The 24166-nt window shown below is 39.1% G+C and overlaps 1 protein-coding gene across 1 annotated transcript in view; it reads right to left on the minus strand.

Moving 5' to 3' along the window:
* Positions 1-24166, minus strand: part of cacna1ia (calcium voltage-gated channel subunit alpha1 Ia) — a 218723-nt gene that overhangs the window by 81717 nt on the left and 112840 nt on the right. The window contains exons 3-4 of the mRNA XM_080904516.1: positions 23147-23292; positions 12527-12660 (exon numbers count right to left, since the gene is read on the minus strand). Of these exons, the coding sequence (XP_080760642.1) occupies positions 12527-12660; positions 23147-23292 (280 nt within the window). The remainder of the gene's footprint in view (positions 1-12526; positions 12661-23146; positions 23293-24166) is intronic.

Consider the following 24166-nt stretch of genomic DNA (forward strand, 5'->3'; position numbering starts at 1 on the left):
CTACTAGCTTTTCTACCAGTTTTAATGCAAAAAAGGATTTGATAGAGGCTGCTGGGAGCCTGAATAAAGGGCTAAAATGCCAAAATTTAAAAAAACACAGCTCTTAGTTAGCTCAAGGACAAATACTAAATGTAAATGTGTTGATTGAATAGGTTATAGGCTGACTGATACACTATTAGATAGAGACAGCCTACCCAAAACACATATAATTGCTTAGATGAGTTCAGATATTGCAGCTTTGTTAGTGATCCAATTACATCCTGATCACACACAGAGCAACAAAGAAATTAAAAACGAGAACAGAAGATCATTAATGTGCTTGCATGTGTGTGAGTCTTTAGACATGTACGTCTTTGTATGTGTGTGTGCGCATGCATTCTATCTATAGAAGTGTCTCTTCCTGTGCACATCAATCAGGCCGATGTGTTTGGGAGGGTAATTAGTGGACTGCCGCAAGCAACCTTTTTATTATTGCTTTTTTGCTCGCGATACCTTCATCTCATTCATGCTTTTATGTAACCACACTGTATGTGTGTGTGTGTGTGTGTGTGTGTGTGTGTGTGTGTGTGTGTGTGTGTGTGTGTGTGTGAACGTGCCTTTCTATATCAGTGTAAAATGTAAAATGTAGCGCTTCAGCGGAAACCTAGTGTGGGCCTAGTGTCAGAGATCAGGCACACTTTCAGCATAAAGGATGATGAAACACTTGAAACAATCTAGATGTCAAATATGTCGTGACTTGAGAGGAAAGTTAGCAATTAGCCAAAATCATAAAACCCAAAAGTTTAAGTTCTGCATTGGGAAATATGCGTTTTGGCATCATTTATATATGAAACACAAAAAGAGACTGCTCAACTGTGATGATCTCCTCGTAAAATAATGAAAACTGAACAACAGCTGCAGCGCTTTCTTGTTTTTGTCTCATGTAATTGTGAATTTCAGCTGAGCCTCATAAAGGCTGTTAAGCAAATTTCTTACTATTTATATCCTAATAGATTTATCTTTATAGTGTCATCCATGGTGACAAAGCTTTTTAGACCTAGTCTCTCATTTTCATGAAAAGGTCCTAAAGGGTCAAACCTACTCTGTAACTCATCACGTTACAGGCTGTAAAGTGATGAGTGCGCTCTACTGATGACCTCCGAGTCTTGGCATAGTACATCTTACTTGCATAAGCAGAAACACAAAGGTCAGAAACCTGAAGTGTAGACCACAATGTCAACACCTTATGGAATAAACATTGACTATCTGTCTGAAACATAGCAATCTTCCCCATAAAAGGGAGCCTCGAGAACCAAAGTGCCATTATAAACTATGGAAGTGCAGTTTCCTTTTCACCGTTGGTGCCAACACAGAGTAAATGTTTCCACAATTTACAGCTGAGTCTCCTTAATAATCCTTTCTGGATGAGGAAAACCTGTCTCATCATGTGTTTTGTAGGTTCTTAGTCATGCAATTTAGGGTAGTCTTGTGAGCTTGAAAATGTTTCAGCTCTCATCCAAGAGTCTTCTTCAAGAGTCTCCCAGGTAATAAACCCTTAGTGGGAGTTCTTCATTTTGGACGTCCTTCAGGTGATTCTGGGTCTTTAACCCACTATTGGTCATACCAGTCATCACATGAACCACAGTGCATCATCCAGTTGCCTTCTTTTTTAGTTTTCAAGACTGGTCTCATCATAATTGGCATCAGCTTCAGTCAAGATTAGGGTTGCCAAAAACTGATACTCAGGTATTAATCAATACTAAAACTAATACTGAATTAAAATACACATTTGCAAAAATATTGATGCAAACAGTGCCATCAGAGCTCCTCCCCTCACTAACAGCTGAAGTAGTTAACATTTATGACGCTGGACAACACTTTAGGAGGAATACAAAGAGGTCAGTGAAGCTCCTGCTTCAACAACATTGAAGTATCGAACAGTTATCAGTGTTAACTCAGCCAGCAAATGCATTAACAGTAGCTGTTTAACTGTTAGCAATTACCGATAGCCACATTAGCCATCTGTTTTTATTAATGTAGTGATTAGCTGTCTGTTAGAAAAAAGATGAATAATTATTGCCGGCTGAACGGGTCATGGATCGAATGTTGAGCCATGGCAGAGCGGATTATGGACACATGGTGAACTGCCTGTAAAGAGCAGCAGGGAACTAGAGTTAAACAGAGCAGAGAGTCCAGAGTGTGGAGAACTAATCTGAGCAAATAAAGAGTGAAATTCGGAGTAGAGCAGCCAAATCAGTTTGAAATGTTTGTATTGTGACAATACAAGAGCACCTAAACAGCTGTGCCTAGTCAAGGCACAGCTCTTTAGCATACTCCATAGACCAGCATCATTCATTTTTCCATGATTTCTTTGACCTGTTAATTTTTTTCAGCTTTTTCCTTGGCATCTGTTCATCTGTCCATTCATTTTCTTCCACTTATCCAATTCAGAGTCACGGGGGAGGGGCTGGAACCTGTTACAGCTGTCATGCAGGACAGGTTGCCAGTATGTTGGCATCCTTGGTGTACATTAGAAAAAGATGCAGAAGTCAAAGCTGACTTTCAATAAAAAGGGTCACACTTCTTTGCTGAATCATGAATTTCAGTGATATTGGCACAAAGATACGGAATTTGCATGCTGTCACTGCAGATACCACACAAAGTGGGAAAAAAATTAATGTCAGTGCAGTGGAAATGAAAAAACATTATTTCCTGTGAGGTTTCTGGTGTTAAAGACAGAAAGGGAAAACCACTCTTGACAAAAGAAAGGAGTGTATGGGGCCAAAGGGTGGATGTTCGTCTGAGCATGTCAAGAGGAAAGAAAGAGCAGGGAGGTGAGTCAAAAAGAAACAAAAAAGAGGTGTTGCCCGTAGGTAACAGGCATGGAGCTCATAGCAGAATGTTGACTGTGATTTGGCCCAGAAAAGCTGGCACTGCCCTCTGCAATTAGCCTAGACGCTAATCTAATGGGTGCTGCCAAGAGGCAAACGAAGACCGAGGTGTTCGCACAAATGCATACACAAACACAGGCAGGCGCACGCACGCAGATTAAACACAGCAAAGGCATAAGCTGACAGACTGTAATCTGTGTGGGTAATTCTGTGCCATAAACGTGCACATAGACTCGCGCGAGCTGTGTTTGAGCATCCGCTGAGGATAAACTGATTCAGCTCAAATGAAGATGAATGTCCCTGCACCGACCCTGGAAAGTCTGTAGCTTTATCGTTGTTTGTGCGCCATTATACCAGCCACTCCTCCCATCCATCTCCCTCTCCTTCACATAGTCGTCACTTCGGAGGACATTATATTTCCTTATGCTCATTTTCTGGAGACTTTTTAAACCAAGTCTACATACTAAAAAGCTTTATGTATTTATGGTACGAGGGCTTCATTTTTTCCCCCTCAGAATAGAGTTGAATCCCCGAGATGTGGGCATCTCCTCACCCCCCGCACACCCCCCAGGACCAAAACAAACACAAACACACCACACATGCATACAGAGGGACTTTATCACCTGGCATGTCTGAGCCTCGCATTTCACTTGGGTTAAAGCAGGTGTTTGAGCAGGTGTGTTTACTTTGGTTTTGTGCACATGCATCCATCTAGCACATCTGTATGAGGTGCCGTAAGGGACATTATTACTGAAACGCTCTCACACACACTACTGAAACGCTCTCACACACACTACTGAAACGCTCTCACACACACTACTGAAATTTTAGCTCTCACACACACTACTGAAACGCTCTCACACACACTACTGAAACGCTCTCACACACACTACTGAAATTTTAGCTCTTACACACACAACTGAAACGCTCTCACACACACAACTGAAACGCTCTCACACACACTACTGAAATTTTAGCTCTCACACACACAACTGAAACGCTCTCACACACACAACTGAAACGCTCTCACACACACTACTGAAATTTTAGCTCTCACACACACTACTGAAACGCTCTCACACACACTACTGAAATTTTAGCTCTCACACACACAACTGAAACGCTCTCACACACACTACTGAAACGCTCTCACACACACTACTGAAATTTTAGCTCTTACACACACTACTGAAACGCTCTCACACACACTACTGAAACGCTCTCACACACACTACTGAAATTTTAGCTCTTACACACACTACTGAAACGCTCTCTCACACACTACTGAAATTTTAGCTCTTACACACACTACTGAAATTTTAGCTCTTACACACACTACTGAAACGCTCTCACACACACTACTGAAACGCTCTCACACACACTACTGAAATTTTAGCTCTTACACACACTACTGAAACGCTCTCTCACACACTACTGAAACGCTCTCACACACACTACTGAAATTTTAGCTCTTACACACACTACTGAAACGCTCTCACACACACAACTGAAACGCTCTCACACACACAACTGAAACGCTCTCACACACACTACTGAAACGCTCTCACACACACTACTGAAACGCTCTCACACACACTACTGAAATTTTAGCTCTCACACACACAACTGAAACGCTCTCACACACACTACTGAAACGCTCTCACACACACTACTGAAATTTTAGCTCTCACACACACAACTGAAACGCTCTCACACACACAACTGAAACGCTCTCACACACACAACTGAAATTTTAGCTCTCACACACACAACTGAAACGCTCTCACACACACAACTGAAATTTTAGCTCTCACACACACTACTGAAACGCTCTCACACACACAACTGAAACGCTCTCACACACACAACTGAAATTTTAGCTCTCACACACACAACTGAAACGCTCTCACACACACAACTGAAACGCTCTCACACACACTACTGAAACGCTCTCACACACACTACTGAAACGCTCTCACACACACTACTGAAATTTTAGCTCTCACACACACAACTGAAACGCTCTCACACACACAACTGAAACGCTCTCACACACACTACTGAAACGCTCTCACACACACTACTGAAACGCTCTCACACACACAACTGAAACGCTCTCACACACACTACTGAAACGCTCTCACACACACTACTGAAACGCTCTCACACACACTACTGAAATTTTAGCTCTCACACACACAACTGAAACGCTCTCACACACACAACTGAAACGCTCTCACACACACAACTGAAACGCTCTCACACACACAACTGAAATTTTAGCTCTCACACACACTACTGAAACGCTCTCACACACACTACTGAAATTTTAGCTCTCACACACACAACTGAAACGCTCTCACACACACAACTGAAATTTTAGCTCTCACACACACAACTGAAACGCTCTCTCACACACAACTGAAACGCTCTCACACACACTACTGAAATTTTAGCTCTCACACACACTACTGAAAAACCAAGGCATTTCAGTTGAACAGGAAGGCATTTCAGTTGAACAGGAAGGCATTTCAGTTAAACAGGAAGGTGTTTCAGTTGAACAGGAAGGTGTTTCAGTCGAACAGGAAGGCGTTTCAGTTGAACAGGAAGGCATTTCAGTTGAACAGGAAGGCATTTCAGTTAAACAGGAAGGTGTTTCAGTCGAACAGGAAGGCGTTTCAGTTGAACAGGAAGGCATTTCAGTTAAACAGGAAGGCATTTCAGTTAAACAGGAAGTTAATTCTTGACAAGGAAACTGAAGGAAAAAGTGTTAGATTTCAAACAAACCACTACACAGATGTCTACTCAGCAACCTGTTAGTTAGGGGTGGGTTTTTATAATCGATTTATTGATTAAAATCGATTCTGGCTTGGATAACGTGAAATCGATTCATTAAAATCCTGAATCGATTTTTTAATATAAATTTATTTTACCCGAAATGCCAGAATCTCTGGTGAAACCTCACAAAATTTCAACAACCACCAAACAGCTAAGACAGTAAATGAGAGCAGGTACATGGCTTCTGCACAAAGACGTAAACACACAGCGCGGACCCGCGGATCAGAATCAGTGAGATGTCGCCTTTCTCACCCGACAGCACGGACACGGTCGGGGCTGAAAGCCGACAGCTCGCTGACTCTGATCTGTCGGCAGGTCCGCGCTTTGTTTTCACCCCGTTTTTGCGCCGATTCTAAAGCTGTTAGTTTTATCTCTCTCCAAACAATATTGACTGAACCAGCAGCAAAAGAAGATCCAAACTGCGCTTCACATAAAAATCGTCATGAATTCCCTCACTGTTTTGCTTCCACCACGATAAAATCGCACGTCATGCACAGCCCTCTCTCTCTCTCTTTCTCTCTCTCTGTACTTCAAGAACAGTTTCCCGTCTAAAAATCTGTTTTCTGTATTATTCGCTTGCTTGTTATGCACAAGTCTACTGTTGTTTACAGCGCAGTCGGCCGCTGTTTTTTTTTTTTTTTTTCATTTTACATACTTCCGAAAAGAAAACCTAATTTCTGCCGTTCAATACTGAATAAATTTAAACTTTTTAAAATTATGCAAAATGCAAAACGTTAGCCGTGTCTCTAATAAAACCGCTGTAACGTCAGAGGTAACGTTCATATGTTAATGGTTTTCTTTCGTTTTTGATGTACTGCAGAATATTTTTTATAAAATCCCAGGCCAGGAAAACCACCTTCATGTTTTTATGTGTTTTATCTTCAGCTACTTTGACACAAAGGCATCTGCTGTGATGCTCACACCTTTGATAAAGTCTTGCGTGTGTCAGCTTCCTTTTTTTAAATACAAAAATATGTAAATGTACTGATCTGAATTATAATATTTCTGACTGTCAAAATTCCCCATAATCAAATCGAATTGAATTGAATCGAATCGTGGAACAAATCGATTCTGGACCTTAGTGAGACAGCTGCATTACTTAACAATATATTAGCCTCAGCATAAGTCAAAATTTAGAATAGCGGGAGACGTGCATTATCCTGGTTATTTTTTTGGCATATGTGCTTTTTGTCTTTTTTTTAGCAAAGAAAAATATCTTAAAATCATCAATAAAACCAGGGAGAGAAGGCTTAGCGTTCCTCCATTTAGCACAATGGATATGATATTTACTCAAAAGTATTGTTAAGATATTCATTGTGTGTACTCATGTTGTACAGTGTTTAACTGCATTATGGTTACTGTGGTTTAACAGAGACAGTATTTTAGTTGCCACCACAAGGAGGCACTGTTTCATTGTAAGAGCACGGATGCTGCGTCATCACGCCCCTAAGAAAAAAAAAAGTATACCACAACGAAAATGGCACCCATGAGAAAAGTTTTGCCGCATGTTGATGAGGAATAAAGTTCCCAAAAATATTAAGGACATTTTTGCCTCCGTCGTCATTTTCCTTCGAGTTGATCGCTGTCGATGCTGCAATACTCAACAAGTATGATGATGTTAATAATGTCTGAGACATCCAATGCTAGATGATCCATATAAAAAAAATATGATGTAATTCAAACAGTGGCACATCATTAATATTTAGGGAAATCCAATTTTTTAAGTTGCACCAAATACATTGTGTGATAGGGCATAGGAAAAAAAAAGATGTTCTAGGGTTTCATTTTCATCAGTACAAAAAGAACACTGATCCACCTCAAAGCCAAATCTCTTTTTTTAGAAATTCTGCCACAGTATTAGTTTTGTTTAAAGTGTGTTTCTTTAACTTTAGGTAGAATAGGCTATTTCATAAATTTTTGGTATGCTTTATCCAGTGTATATGAAATAACTAAATTAGAACCATGCCATGTAACCATTCTGTTGTAACTATGAAATATTTTGTCTTTGAAGAAACTACTAACAAATTTCTTATTGCATTTTTATCAAACAGCTGACATTGCCCTAGCAATAAATTTGGGAGCACTGATGAGAAATTATTGTATATCATAAAAATTTTAATCAAATGAAGCAGAGGCAGTGGGACCAGTTCACAAAATTTGTTATATTCTCTTTGAGAACAGTTTAGACAATATTTTTCTGAAAAGTCTGTGTAACTTAGAATGACACTGTTATCATCCAACAAATCTGTTATGAATATAATATTTTTGTTCAAACCAGTCACTCTTGAAAATTGATTTTTGATTAAGTGTTATTACCCTATTATTCCATAAGGTTGAATTATGGGGAGAAGTTGTGGGTAAATCTCATTTTCCCAAAAATGCAATGTCTGTTTTGGAAAGTTTGATATCTTTATGGGGATTTTATTTGCCGCAAAATCACATTTCAAAATAAAGTCTAATCCTGTATACTATTTTATTAAACAAGAATCATGGGATGTGGAGCTAAGTAGAGTCTGGCTGTGACAGACAAGATTTTAACCATTTAATTCTAAGGGTGCCAACCATAAATTCCAATTCTGGAGTTTTGATACCACCTTTATTGTATCCCTTCACAAGCTGAGATCTTTCTATGTAATGGGTTTTATTCCTCCACAAAAATTCGAACACATTTCTATTTATGGTTTTCATGGTATTTATCGTTTTTTTATTTTTTATATTGTTTACGTGGCGCAAAAAAGGTTGGGGACTGCTGTACTAGCAGGTTGCTGAGTAGAAATCCTTGTAGTGTTTTGAAATATACCACTTTTTCCATCAGTTTCCTTGTCAGGAAACAACTTCCTGTTCAGCAGAAATGCCTCTGGTTTCAGTGGTGTGTGTGAGAGCGTTTCAGTAGTGTGTGTGAGAGCGTTTCAGTAGTGTGTGTGAGAGCGTTTCAGTAGTGTGTGTGAGAGCGTTTCAGTAGTGTGTGTGAGAGCGTTTCAGTTGTGTGTGTGAGAGCGTTTCAGTAGTGTGCGTGAGAGCTAAAATTTCAGTAGTGTGTGTGAGAGTGTTTCAGTAGTGTGTGTGAGAGTGTTTCAGTTGTGTGTGTGAGAGCGTTTCAGTAGTGTGTGTGAGAGCGTTTCAGTAGTGTGTGTGAGAGTGTTTCAGTTGTGTGTGTGAGAGTGTTTCAGTTGTGTGTGTGAGAGCGTTTCAGTAGTGTGTGTGAGAGCGTTTCAGTAGTGTGTGTGAGAGCGTTTCAGTAGTGTGTGTGAGAGCTAAAATTTCAGTAGTGTGTGTGAGAGCGTTTCAGTAGTGTGTGTGAGAGCTAAAATTTCAGTTGTGTGTGTGAGAGCGTTTCAGTAGTGTGTGTGAGAGCGTTTCAGTAGTGTGTGTGAGAGCGTTTCAGTTGTGTGTGTGAGAGCTAAAATTTCAGTAGTGTGTGTGAGAGCATTTCAGTTGTGTGTGTGAGAGCTAAAATTTCAGTAGTGTGTGTGAGAGCGTTTCAGTAGTGTGTGTGAGAGCGTTTCAGTTGTGTGTGTGAGAGCGTTTCAGTAGTGTGTGTGAGAGCGTTTCAGTTGTGTGTGTGAGAGCGTTTCAGTAATGTGTGTGAGAGCGTTTCAGTTGTGTGTGTGAGAGCGTTTCAGTTGTGTGTGTGAGAGCGTTTCAGTAGTGTGTGTGAGAGCTAAAATTTCAGTAGTGTGTGTGAGAGCTAAAATTTCAGTAGTGTGTGTGAGAGCTAAAATTTCAGTTGTGTGTGTGAGAGCTAAAATTTCAGTAGTGTGTGTGAGAGCGTTTCAGTAGTGTGTGTGAGAGCGTTTCAGTTGTGTGTGTGAGAGCGTTTCAGTAGTGTGTGTGAGAGCGTTTCAGTAGTATGTGTGAGAGCGTTTCAGTAGTGTGTGTGAGAGCGTTTCAGTAGTATGTGTGAGAGCGTTTCAGTAGTGTGTGTGAGAGCGTTTCAGTAGTGTGTGTGAGAGCGTTTCAGTAGTGTGTGTGAGAGCGTTTCAGTAGTGTGTGTGAGAGCTAAAATTTCAGTTGTGTGTGTGAGAGCTAAAATTTCAGTAGTGTGTGTGAGAGCGTTTCAGTAGTATGTGTGAGAGCGTTTCAGTAGTGTGTGTGAGAGCGTTTCAGTAGTGTGTGTGAGAGCGTTTCAGTAGTATGTGTGAGAGCGTTTCAGTAGTGTGTGTGAGAGCGTTTCAGTAGTGTGTGTGAGAGCGTTTCAGTAGTGTGTGTGAGAGCGTTTCAGTTGTGTGTGTGAGAGCTAAAATTTCAGTAGTGTGTGTGAGAGCATTTCAGTAGTGTGTGTGAGAGCGTTTCAGTTGCGTGTGTGAGAGCGTTTCAGTTGTGTGTGTGAGAGCTAAAATTTCAGTAGTGTGTGTGAGAGCGTTTCAGTAGTGTGTGTGAGAGCTAAAATTTCAGTAGTGTGTGTGAGAGCTAAAATTTCAGTAGTGTGTGTGAGAGCATTTCAGTTGTGTGTGTGAGAGCGTTTCAGTTGTGTGTGTGAGAGCGTTTCAGTAATAATGTCCCTTACGGCACCTCATACATCTGCCTTGTATTTTCCTCACGCATTAACAGCATGTGTGATGAATACTTGGAAGAACAAGTTAAACCTGTAATATATGAATATATGACCAGAGACATGCATGTTGTTGCCAACATGTAAGTGTTACATGTTGATCAATATCTGGTGAACACCCAATACTTTACCTAGCAGTATCTCGGTCTGTGATACTGTAGTGTCTGTGGCAGAATATCAGGGACTCTTAATACCATGACTTTGATTTAATTATTTATCTTTTTTTTAATTCTTTGAAATTAACATGTAAGTGCTGATAGCTTAACAAGAGCTGATGTCTCACTCTGCTGGAGCTGCTGAAAAATACAGAAACATTTGAAACGGCTGCACAATCAGAGCAAACTGGATGGTTGTTATTGCATAGTGGTTTTGCCGCTTCGTTCACACCACAGAGTGACTTTTTCTGGCCGAGTGTTATGTCAAATCCTGTTTTCCAAGCAGTTTTTAAAGACACATCAATGACAGCAAAGCTTTTCAGTGGCCTGCCATCAAGTTTAGTCAGTGGCAGGTAAAAGTGCAAAGCTGCTACCTGAAGGTTTTCTACACCGACCTTTGCTTGTTTCATAACACAAGAATCACTCAGAGCTGTGCCACATCCACTGTTACAGTTTTGTGTGTAAAGCAATAAAACATCTATTTGTAAAATGCCTCCATAGCTTTATTTCACAGTTTTATTTGTTTCTATACCATTTTGACTCTGACTCTGTTCCACACAGGGTCATGCCACAAATTTAAACTGGTTCTAATTTCATAACTTTAACATAAATTAATGCATAAAACTATATGACCTCCATGCAAAATAATAGCCATTTACTTGTCATCCTGCTGTTAAATATACACATAGTAGAATATGTGAACATATCTAGATTAACTGAAAATCATATGGGTCACATTTAATTAATCTTCCCTCTAATTTCTTTTAAGATGCTTAGAAAACAAATATTATTTCTAAGTAAATAGTAGTAGAGACTAGACCCGAGTAATAGAGACAGATTGCAATAATTAAAGCTGGGTAACAGCAAGCCAGTCAGCCAAAAAGTCATTCAAAATAAATGACAAAATAGGCTGTTAATCTTTGTCTACAAAACTTATTAATGTCTACAAAACCCATTATAAAAAATATTATATATGCTTCAAATCTAATCTTGTGGTTTTAAAGATTTAAAGTTGTACGTGCTAAAAGTCATTGCCACTTGCGCTATAACATTTTATCTATTGCTTCTGCAGAAATTGTCTGCAGAAATTGCTGATGGGGGTGGTTTTGCTGGTTTTAATGTTTTGTCGCTCAAGATCTTTTATGATAATGTTTTTACCTTTTAAAGTTATTCACAGAAAGTAAAAAAGACTCGAGAATTTTAACATTGTTCTCATTTTTTCTTTTACATCTTCCCAAAGCCTTGTCAGATGAACTAAACAACACTTTCATTAACATCACTTCTCATATTCATATTCTACTTTATTCATGTACTACTTTAAGTGATGTTTGGCTAAATGCCCTCTTTTATCCTATAGCCCACTATTTCAGTTCTTTTAATCACTGTTTGGTACATTTAGTGATCTATTTAAATTGCTATCAAAACTTTTAGCTAGTCATTTCCATCTGTCAAACATAACCTTACCTTTTTTCCCAGCAGACACTGTTTAGCTAACAATTACATTAGCTATTTATAAGTTTGGGGAAACCACTTGGGGAAGTCACTTGGATGAGTGACGAAATTTTTTTCCTACTAAAAATACTACATTAAGATGAACAGAATAAACTTTTTGGGACTTATATTAGCTTACGTTAGCTAAATGCTATCAGATGACATTTTGCCATATGTCATCTGATAGCATTTATCTAACTATTAGCCATTCTTTTAACATGTATTTTTATCACTTTGACAATCACATATCTACTTTAGTTATATAGAGATTTCTGTCTATTTGTACTATTTAGCCATTACTCCCCCCCCAACATTAGTTTAGCATCTTTATCCATACACCTTCTGGCTGCTGCAGCAGGTATGCAGAGTTCCTCTTTTTATGAATCATTGGTATATTGTATATTGTCTAGTCCAGTATTAAAATGGTTGATTTTATGCCTTTATTTTTTTTAAAGAATATTTTAAACTGTTTGTCCTTATTTTCTGACAGGATAATAGACAGGGAGCCTTTCAACATATGGGTTACCTGCTCAGACCAGTGATCAATATTAGATCACTGGTCTGAGAAGTATTAGAAGCCTACTGTATGAAAGAATGCTTGCATAATAATTTTTGCTTACCCTGCCATGACTATGAAGAAGTCCAGTCTGTTCCAGGTGTCGCCCAGGTAACAGCGACGGCCAAAGATCCCCAGAGCCACCATCTTTACCACCATCTCCAAGGCGAAGAAGATGTAGATGAATGCATCAAAGGCCTATGAGCAATGGGAGGGAGACAAACACAAAGGAAAATGAGCTGAAGATAGAAAAAAATTAATGCTTTTATATATTTTACATGAAACACATGGGCCAGACATCTGTTTTATCTGGTGTGTTGAAGAGATTAGTGGGCTCAAGCTGTTGATAAAGCTCCCTCTTGATTTTTTTCAACTCTGATTTTCAGTTTTGGAAGAACAGTCATTCTCTAATAGAAAAATTGTCTGAACTTTAAAATTTGGTTGCTTGTAATTGCTAACGGTGCAATTTGGTAAAAAAAAAAAAATCACTGATAGTACTATGAAAACTGAAAGATTAAAACGAAATGGTACACGTGCCCTGAAGCAAGCTTCAAGCAATTCCTTAGTTCAGCCCTGTATCTATTCAAACACTTAAACCAGTGCATGACCTTTTATTCTCAACAGCAATTTTAACACTCTAAATACGGCACAACACAGTTGATTTCAAATGATCACTCACAAGCAAAATAATGTTCAAGAATGATGTGTTCTGATCTATTTGTGTGTGTGTGTGTGTGTGTGTGTGTGTGTGTGTTTGTAGTTTGCTGGACTGTAAAAAGGCTTAAGAGCTAAATGTGTGTATGCACTGCAAACATAGTCTGTACTACCATAATAGAGCATCACACAAAACACACACTGCTTTGTTTGAACCTGCCTACTCTATAATACTTAAATCACAAAAGAAGTAGGAAGTGATCAGGAATAAGAAAGAGGAAGTTCCAGGTCAAACCTCAGAGAAAACAAAGATGAAGAGCAAAAACATGGTGAGAGATAACCAGAACGATAGAGACAGATAAGAGCACATGTCCTGATTACATTATTTTACACAGATCGCTAGCTAAACCACCTATTGTATTTTGGTAGCAAAAAATCTTTCCCATTGCCTTGCCGAAGGCTCTGTGACTGTGCTTCCTGCCGAGTCACATGTTCCTACACTATATAACTCAAGCTGCTACATCTTCACATGGAGATTACAGGACCAAGACCAAGAAATTCAAATGAAGTCATGCCTGCTAATTAAAAAACATTGAATATAATTTGACTAAGTTCAAAATCTCAGGAAAGACACAAAAATTCTGTAGTCAACTTTGTAGTCACTGAATATGAGAGCAATGAGCAGACAAATAGAATAATAAATGGTGTAAAGATACATTACAGATACAGTACCTGATGACTTTCAACAACCAAGACATTTTATATAGAAATAACAGGACAGTTTACCAAAATAAACTCTAAGGTTATTACCTTCCCTAAGTAACATAAGACATAAAATGGATTCAGTGGTAGAAACAACATTCTTTTCCACTCAGTAATGATGAACAATTGCAAGATGGTGTTTGCAGCTATAGACCAAATAGAATGAGACAAATGGTGTGTGAAATTTTGAGGATTTATTCATGCTGCACCACTGGCAGAAGCCTGGGATGTTGTTTTTGTCTCCATCTAGAAATAGCAAGAGTCAAGAGATTGGATTCAGAAACAGTAATCTATTCTCTGGTTGGGCACTGTCTGTTTTGTTTGTTATAATCTCTAAAAGCAGGGACAGAGGTGAGCTGGTACAAATTTATGCACTGCAAATGTATAGATCTCTGCTTTTGGGTATGCATGGATGGTTTTGTGTGTAAATATACAGGCACGACTTTGCCTTGTAATGCATCGGAAACCAACATGTGTGTTCCATCGCTGCTCATTCAAACGCATACAGAAAAATACACACACCAGCTCATATACAGCTAGTATACAGAGCTGGCAGCTTTCAATGGGAAAGATGAGAAAATCAGGCTCACATGCTGTTTAAATGATGTTTTGATAAATAATGCAGCCTGCACGCTTCATATGTAATCCGACATTGGCTGCACCAGTTGAATCCCTGTCGTGCTCTGCTTTGAGTGAAAGGGGAATGAATTCATCATCGTTATTTGTCACTACCGCCAGCTTCCTCTTCAGTCAACCTATCAGGTTTCATCATCAACATGATTTGTATAGAGGTTGAGGCTGTCTTGTGATGGGCCCTTTCATGATTTGAAATAGGAGCTGGTGTGGAAGCCACTTTATATGCTGTCATTGTACCACTTATTTGGCAAGAGGAAAGGACATGGTAAGTAGGTCGTAAGGATTGTGATGTTGGACCATTTAAAAATAAAATTATGTTGTGTGTGTGTCTTACTCTACTTGTGACTGACAAAATTAATCAGTGTATAAAACCAAAGGCACCACAGGGACAAATACTCACTTAACAAAATAGGGCAGGAAAGGGAATACCAGACACAGTGATTTATAAAGCGTACGTGTGTTTTCTGAACATCTGAAGCGCTACTAAAAACTATAACAGGTGCAGAGTTGAAGATATAATGAATCGAAATCCATGAACCATCCAAATCAATAGATGAAAAGAAAATAACTTTTTTCATGAGAAATAATTGCAAATGCAGACTGGAGTTTTTGGATTTGATTTGTAACACTGACTGCAGCTCCTGAGTGGGAGTCCTTTGACTTGTGGTACTTAAGAGGAAATATCTATTAAACAGTTATAAAGAGTTTTTATTGGTGCTGTCAGCGTTAATCTTTTTTAAATTACGTTAACACCATAACCGCATTAATGCGGCAAACCTCCGTTAGCGAGTTAACGCAGCTCCCCCATGCGAAGGCTGCACAGTGTCAACGCATTAGCACGGTTAGCTCGTTAACGCGTTAGCGCCGTTCAGCACATCGCACGGGGTGATCCTCGTTAACTCGCTAATGGAGGTTTGCCGCGTTAATACGGTTATGGCGTTAACGTCATTTTAACGAGATTTACGCTGACAGCACTAGTTTTTACATTTTTTTTACCTGCCTAACCCGGTCGTGTTTATTCATATTATTTACAGGGGCATACGTTTTTTTCAAGATTATCACCCTACATCCAATCGCCAAGTTTGAGTTTAGAATATGAAACAAACTCTTAACTGAAGCAATATCTGCCAGACAACTATTTTCAAACTCAGTCTGGCTTTAGATTTGTACATAGAAGCAAAACTACATCTATTTTGGCAACAAATTATGCTCTTAATGGTTCAGACAGGATGCAAGATTGTGCTGCCTTGTTCATTTGAATCTGTTGGCCAGTTTCTTTATGGTCAATCAGTGATACTAGTTTAGGCAACAGGGTGGATTAGGAGCTACATTTTAGTTTATACAGCTGGATGTAAGTCTAGTTTGTAAAGGAGTCCTCTAAGGCTCAGTTTTAGACCCTGTTTCATTAGCTCATTGTGAACTTCAGGAGAGAGAAAAGAGACACCCATGCCTCCATCTACATAAATGGCACAGCTGTTGAACGAGTCTCCAGCTTCAAGTTCTTGGGGACCCACCTCTCTGAGAATCTGTCCTGGTCAACTAAGACCTCCAGCCTGGTGAAGAAGGCACATCTGCGCCTCCAGCCTGGTGAAGAAGGCACATCTGCGCCTCTTTTTCTTTAGGACACTCAAGAAGAACCTCATGTCTACTGACATACTGGGTAAGTTCTACTACTATGTGATAGAGAGCATCCTGACCTACTGTGTCATAATTGCTCTGTTGCTGACCACAAAGCACTGCAGTGGGTGGTGAAAACTGCCCATTGCATCACAGGGACTCCACTTCCTGCCATTGAGGGTGTCCACAAGAAAAGATGTCTACGCTGAGCACACGTCTTTATCAGGGACCCCTCTCATCCTGCCAATAAACTGTTCCAGCTCCTCCCCTCCAGAAGACGCTACAGGACCCTACTGACTAAAACCATCAGGTTTAGGAACAGCTTCTTCTCCACAGCTGTCACCCTACTGAACTCAGTCCCCCATTGAACCCTTCCATCCACACTCACTTAATCCTTCTACACTCCTCCTATCCCTCCCAATGACCATGATCATGACTGTCATTCATTCTCAACATTTACCATATGCTGACATTGGTTACTGCCATAGTTTTAGGACACTGACATAGCATAGTCTCTGTTATAGTGCGTACACTGTTCACTATTATAGATGTTCAGAGCGCTACACTTCCACTACTGCAGATATATTCATAAGACTCTGTAGATCTGTTTACCACACACCGGTACATCTGCATATATGTAGCACATCTGTGTATATTTGTTCATAGTACATCTGTATATCTGCCTGTCTGTATAGCAATATAGAACATATGTATGCTATACAGATCATCTCTATATCTGTACATATGTATACAATAGTGCATCTGTATATTTGCTCTCTACTTAACTCATCTGTATATAATCTGCTCTTTTTGCACTTACTCCTCTTATACTTCTGATTAGATGCAAACTCTATTTCCTTACCCTGTATTTATACATGTGTGTAATGGTAAATGGACTGGTTCTTATATAGCGCTTTTCTACTCTTCTGAGCACTCAAAGCTTTACACAACTTGTGCATTCACCCACTCACGCTAGCACATTTTCTTAGTGCTTTCTAAATAACATTTACACTTTTTTATCTTTACTCTATCACAGTGCTTCACATTTCATATCAAATTAGTTGTCCAGTACACTTCACTTTACTTTGCACTTTATAATCTGGATTCTTGGCTTTATCAAGCCTTAGGAGGCAAATGCACTGGTATATTTTTATGTACAAACCAATAGTGGGTAAATGTTCTTGTTATCTGTGTAAACAGCCAACACCTTCAAACAGCTTGTATGATTTGCACTTGTTTAGATGGCGCCTTTGTGGGGATCCCTGGATTTTGTTTCAGAGGTTGGTATTTTGCACGTTGGTCATGGAATAACCTTCAGTGCACATTAAAGCTGAATGCTTTAGTCTCTCCAGGAGAGTTCAAAGCTTTTATGAAGGCTCCTGTAACCAAAGAGTGCAATTACTATTCAGAATATGTTATATTTGGTTTTATAATTTATAATTTTTCAATGGCATGCCTTCTTGGGCAGGTCTCCCTCAAAAAAAAAAAAATGTTGGAGGGCAGAAAGGCGATGGAAGAAGACAAATCTTCAGGTACATTATCAAGAAATGAAATGAAAGAATTGAATGATTTAATGGTTGATTTCAATGAATGGGTTAAGACTGCAAAGTGCACTTATTTCTCTACTTCAGTACTAATAAGCATAAGCCTGAGAGACTGCCTTTTTAAATCCTGTAAATTTAAATTGGATTATGATAGGAAATGACAAATTTCTCCAGTTTCTGAGTTTTTTACAGGAAGAAAATTGGCATCAAATCCAAAACAGTAGCTTCTGATTCTTTTATTGATGTCCAGTAACTTAGTCATAATTTTATCTTCTTCTATGCCAGTCTCTTTGGATGAGCTTTTAAGTACTGTGTCACAACTGAAACACTCATCAAGCAGAAATAATACCTCCAAAATGTCTGTGTGAAGTTTTGGATATCACTGCCCCTTGGTTGCTTTCAGTAATTAACAGTTCTCTGTCCTCTGGCTGTATCCCAATATATTTAAATAGGCCTGTGTGCAACCACTCATCAAACAAATCTGGCCTCACTCTTTCTGATGACAAGTACAGCTCAGTGTCAGAGTTACCTTTTATACGAAAACTTTTAGAGAAGACTGTCTGGCTAAAACTTCTTGAAGGATTACATCAGAACATTTTGAAGTCCTGACATTGTGCTTATTAAGGTGACAAACTTATGTCTTATGACTGCTGATGCTGATGGATATTCTGTTCTTGTGCTACTTGATTTAGGTGCAACATTTGATGCTGTAGACCAGGGGTGTCAAATTCCAATCCTCCATGACCGATGTCCTGAAACTTTTAAATGTATCCCTGCTGCAACACACCTGAATAATGGCAAAACTCTATAGAACTTGATTGCATGCTGAGGTGGCAACCCCTAACTCTACTCAAGTACATTTAAATAAATGTAAGTAAATGTAAGTGTTTAGAAAAACTTCTAAAAGTACTTTTATCGCACCATGTTCATTCACCAATGAGGTGCTGTAACATGTATCAAATGGCTGAATTGAAACCTCAGCATGCAGGCAAGTTCTATAGTCTTGTTAATGACCTACTTATAGGTCTATACTGGGACCTTTCCTACTTTAATTAAATATGGTACCTTTGGGCCTTATCAACATTTCATGTATAAATAATATTTCTTTTCACTGCTATGCTAATAATACACAACTTTATCTCCCTGTAAAATCCTCATTTTCAAACATGTGTGTAATACATGTGTGCAATTGAAAAAAACAAACAAACTCAGAAACTGAGATTTCAGTTATTGCTTTGGACATGCTGCATCCAAGCATCAAATACTTCCTTTGTCCTTGGCCTGTCAATATGAAATCAGCTACCAGAATCCTGGGCTTGCTATTTGACTCTAATCTCACCTATCGGCAGAGATGGGCAGTAACGCGTAATCCGATTACTTTTTTCACGTAACGAGTAAAGTAAGGGATTACTACTGCAAAAACGGTAATTAGATTAGTGTTACTTTCCCGTAAGCACGTTGTTACTGGGTTACTAAAACCATGATTTATTTAAATATATTTTTTTGCGAGAGTGTCTCATGACAATGATGCAAGCGAGTGCGATGTTCGTGGCAACATCTGTGTGCAGATCAAAAATGGATAATATAACGAGTGCGGGAGAGAGTATGAGCGTGCGGCGTTTAAAGCGTGGAAGTACTGACCTTATTTTGAGTTTGATTCCGTAAAAAGTGACAAAAACATTAGCGTCCGCTGCTCACTGCGTGGGAAGAAAACGTCTTTTTACAGCGATAAAGCCCCTAAACGTCCGAGCAAGCACCAAATACGCTGGCTGGAATGTGAAATTCACAGAGAAACTGCCGTATCCTTCCACTGACCGCTGCGGCACACCTGCCCCACTCCTGCTATACAGGTGAAAATAGAGCAACAGGACCGCTGAGTCTTTGATTTTATTTATTTTCTGCTGTGTTTTACGCTGTCTTTGTTTCCCTCCCTCCCCCCGGTCATGTCTGTCCTGTCTGTAACAACTGAAAATAAAATAAATACATAAATAATAACAGCAAAGGTCAATCAAATGGACCAATACGGCAAGGCAGGGATGGTCCACTTGGTAAAGTAATTCCGTTGGGCTTCTGTCTTTGCCTTCAGACAATAATTCTGATGGCAAAAGAACCAAACGGGACAGGCGCCCCCCCCCCCCCAAAAAGAGACTTTTTCATTTGATTACATTTTATATGAGGGATTATGCAGAAAACGTAGAATTGGGCTGAAGGATCTATTGCTTTATTACCTATTTAGGGGATAAATCATGTTTTAAAAAGTAACTAAGTAACTAATTACTTTTGAATATAAGTAATCAGTAAAGTAACGGGATTACTTTTTTTGGGAAGTAATCAGTAATTAGTTACTGATTACTTTTTTCAAGTAACTTGACCAACACTGCCTATCAGACACATAAACAAGGTCACCCAGTCCTCACACTACCAAGAAAAAGAAGCACACAGGGAGAGAGGACAGAACACATACTACGGGAGAGAGAAAACATATAATCAAAACATCTCATTTTTAAGTTTTACTCATTTGGTGCACAGTTGTTTGGTCAACTGTCTACCATCTCCTAGCTCACTTTGGAAAGATGAAGTTAAAACAAAACATAAATAAAACATTGTTGTATTCACCTTTAACCAGACAAATCATCTCGTTGTATTGCGCTTCAGTATGCCACCATACCGAACTTGGAGACACACATCATTCTAATTCTAATTCATTTTAGAATGACTAATTACAGGGGCATGGTGTTTGAGATCTGATATCTTTTCATACCTCACAATTATTATTGGATATTGACTCCAGACCACGTTATACCAAGCCCTTCAACCTCTGAGGTCAAGGACATTTTCTTATTATATATCACAATTTAACCCCTACAGATGTCCAAATCGATTTTTTACTGTTTGTGTCCCTCTTTTATTTTTCCTCCAGGAAGTGAGGCAGGCTCGCTGTATTCTCAGAGACTCAGAGAAGTATGTGAGGGCCACTCTTAACTATCTAAGCCCTGTCAGCAAAATCCCTCCTGTTACCATTAGCAACCACCAGAATAGGACCCCTCACACTACCTGGGGAGAAAATATGCTTGTTAGAGAGACAAAAGATGCAGAGAGAGAGAAGGAGTTTGTAGGAAGGGGGAATGGGAACATAGGGAGGGGTAAAGATGACATCAGGGTGGAGGATGAGAACAGGAAAAGAGGAGAGCGAAGCAGAAAGATGTGTTGCACAGCCTCAAAACAATACTAAATAAATATTTATTTTAAATCTCTGCACAATGAAGGGAAAATCCGATGAGATAAATAAACCTATTACAGTTTGGTCTGGAGGGCTTTATTTGATGTTATAATCCACCCTAATGTGCTGTAGGCAAGTGAGATATGGCGAAACAACGAGCCAAAACACAAGGACACACAAACAAGTGACAGAAAGCTCATGTGCAGGTTACTGTAGAAAGATTTTCAGTGTCAATGGCCATTAAAAAATCGACAAGCGAAAGCACACGAGGCAGAATCAGGTTGTCCTTGTCGCACCTGAAATTGAGCCTGCCAAATTTACTTCAGTGCAAAGCAATTACAATCCCAGAGGAACACAGTGAGTCTTCAGCCAGCTGGCAAATCACCCATCACTCATCAGTAACACATCACACAGCGCAACATGGCTTACAAAAACAATGGGAACCTATTTGAAAAGCACACAGTACTGAATCTGCGATCTGACGTCAACCTGCGAGTAACTTATTTGTTAATGATGATCTAGCACAGCTCCCAGAGTGAGCAAAAAATCTGATTTTGCCTAATAACAAGCACTGCACTGTATTTTTATCAGTTATGGGGCCTACTCGTGACCTTCTGTAGTCAGCTTATAAATAAGTCAATATAGAACAATGTTTCTCACTTAAACCATACTCCCAATGACAAAGTTGTCAGAAGGATCCTCACTTCTCACCTTTGGTGTCAAAGTGGCAACTTTCCAGATAAAAACTAATCCTCCCTATTCGAGGGAGAGGCCATGCTGTGACACAGTAATCAGTTTAACAGCCTGGCCACAGAACCACATGATGGCTCTTTAGATAATATTGGTGTGGATGCAAAAAGAAGGATGGCACAAAGGAAAGAAAACACTTTAGCATTCTTTCTAACAGAGACTGAATTTTATTTTCCAAGAACAAAAGAAATCAGAAATCAAACAAATATTAATGTTGTTCTTTTTCTCTCTCGCTCTCTCTCTCTTTTTTTTTCTTTTACGTCAGCACAAACAGCCAATCACTTCTTACCCTTTCCATGTTTGGATCATCTACCTCCATCTCACTCCTCTGTCACACTGTCCATTAATCTTTTCTTTGGTCTTTCCCTTTTCCTCCTGCCTGTCAGCTCCATATCCAACATCCTTTTTCTGATATATCAGCTATCCCACCTCTGCACATCCAACCCATCTCAGCCTTGCCTCTCTAAAATTGGCTCCAAACTGCTCGACCTGAGCTTCAACGCTCATAAGTATAAAAACTAAGCTTATTTCTCTGTGAACAGGAAATTGTTACTTTGTTACAGAGGTGTTACATACTTTTCAAACTATATCTTCATATGGAGACAATGGGTTTGATCTACAGTACAACACAATAACATCAACACTGCTTAACAAAATATAAAACACTGCTGGGCTATGTTATAAGGAGAAGAGCCAAAGTCTAATGTTCCTATAAGAGAGTGTAGAGTCTAAACAGGATCAGCTCAGTGTCCAAACAGCAAAGCAACACTAACACAGCCTTACATTGACAAACGTGTCTATTCATGGGTTAGATGATTTATCCCATAATAAGCCATCACTAAAAAAGCAATTTTAGAGGTTTTTCCTTTGGTACCAGTGAAATATCTATTTCTGTCTTAGTCCATTTTTCTTAAAGGTGCCTATAAATAAAATGTATTATTATTATTATTATTATTCTCTAGGACAGCTTCAACAAGCATTTCACTTTCACATTCTACTGCATCAAAACTCGGTTTCTTTTGCCACCTGTTATTTCTTTTAGTGTGCACTGTTTATTAGAGTGTAGTAATATTATTGTGGATCAATTCTTTTGCTGTTTTTGTGTATTTTCTGCTTAATAATTCTGATCAACACCATATTTTTCCAAACTAAGCTAATTTCCCTACTTGAGCATGTACAATTCAAACAGCTGGCACTTTTCTTCCCATATGTATTCTTCAATTCTTGAACTGACAAATTCACATGTGGCTCCACAGCACTATTTTTAAACAAACTGAATCCCATTTCCCTGCTCAGAGAGTAGGAGAAAATATAAACATTACAGAAGGGAAAAAAACCAACAAAAAAAAAACTGTAGTGTGCATGAATCACAGCTTGATGAATAGCAATAGGAAGCGATACATGAGCTGCTTTGAATTTGTGGCAAATAATTGAAAATTTAGTTCCATCTCATCCTCAGTGCACACACATGTGCACACATAAACACAGCAGGCCAGCTTACCTGTAGTATCTGGCAGCGGTCCGAGGTGCAATCGATGTTCTCACAGGGCTGGTACATGCCCAGTGTCACACAGTTGAGCAGGATCACCATGATGCTAATCCTCTCGAACCACGTATTAACAAGACTGGGGTTAAGGAGCATTGCAGCTGAGGAGAAATACACACCTATACACATTTAGGCCTTAATGGATGTTTCAAACAGGGCTTCCGATATTAAGGACATTTTAAAAAAAGGAAAAGAAGAAACAAATATACGACACGCATCAGTTTCTCAAAAGTATTGTGTTTAAAGAACCCTTAAACACCACAAAGAAATAGTAACTTCATTGCAGTTGTTCCTTATTGCTGAATCATTTGCATTATTCAGTATGATTATTGGAAAGGTATTGTCAGTCTCAGCCTGTCATCTTGAAATTACACTGTAACACAGTCCTGCACTATTTTCACTTTTCTGTGAACACATAACGTAATACAGTATGCATGTTTACCATTATTCAGCAAGGTATGCATAAAAACTAGGAAATAAATAATCACATAAACATTTTTTTTCACAGGTTACTGACTCACTAACAGCAGCTGACTCATTCACTGCATATATGCAACACATCAGAAGTGAAGGCATCGTTCCGCTGGGGTAATTTATCAATGAAAATGAAGATAAAAATACATTTTTCCAGCTGAGCTACTGTTGCAGTTTGACTGTATGAGTCTTAAGATGTATGACAGAGTGAATATGTTTATTATTGCCTGAGTCTGCCAAGGCACATGACACCTTTTTTATATATATATTGAAAATGATGACTCACCCAACAGTATCTAAAAAAACAACTTCAAAACAGTGCCAATATAATTACGACGGTAAATTACTGTTTTGCAAGTAAAGATAGTAATGTGTTTCCAGTGCCGCCTGGCAGCACGCTATTTAACCTCAGTCTCCCTCTATATTGTTTCCTGTTTCTTCTCATTTTAAAAAGCCAGTTTTTCGCCCTGTGGGGTGCTTCGCACTGCTGGTTTCACCTGC

The sequence above is a fragment of the Rhamphochromis sp. 'chilingali' genome (assembly GCF_963969265.1).
Source record: "Rhamphochromis sp. 'chilingali' genome assembly, chromosome: 15".
Lineage (NCBI taxonomy): Eukaryota > Metazoa > Chordata > Actinopteri > Cichliformes > Cichlidae > Rhamphochromis > Rhamphochromis sp. 'chilingali'.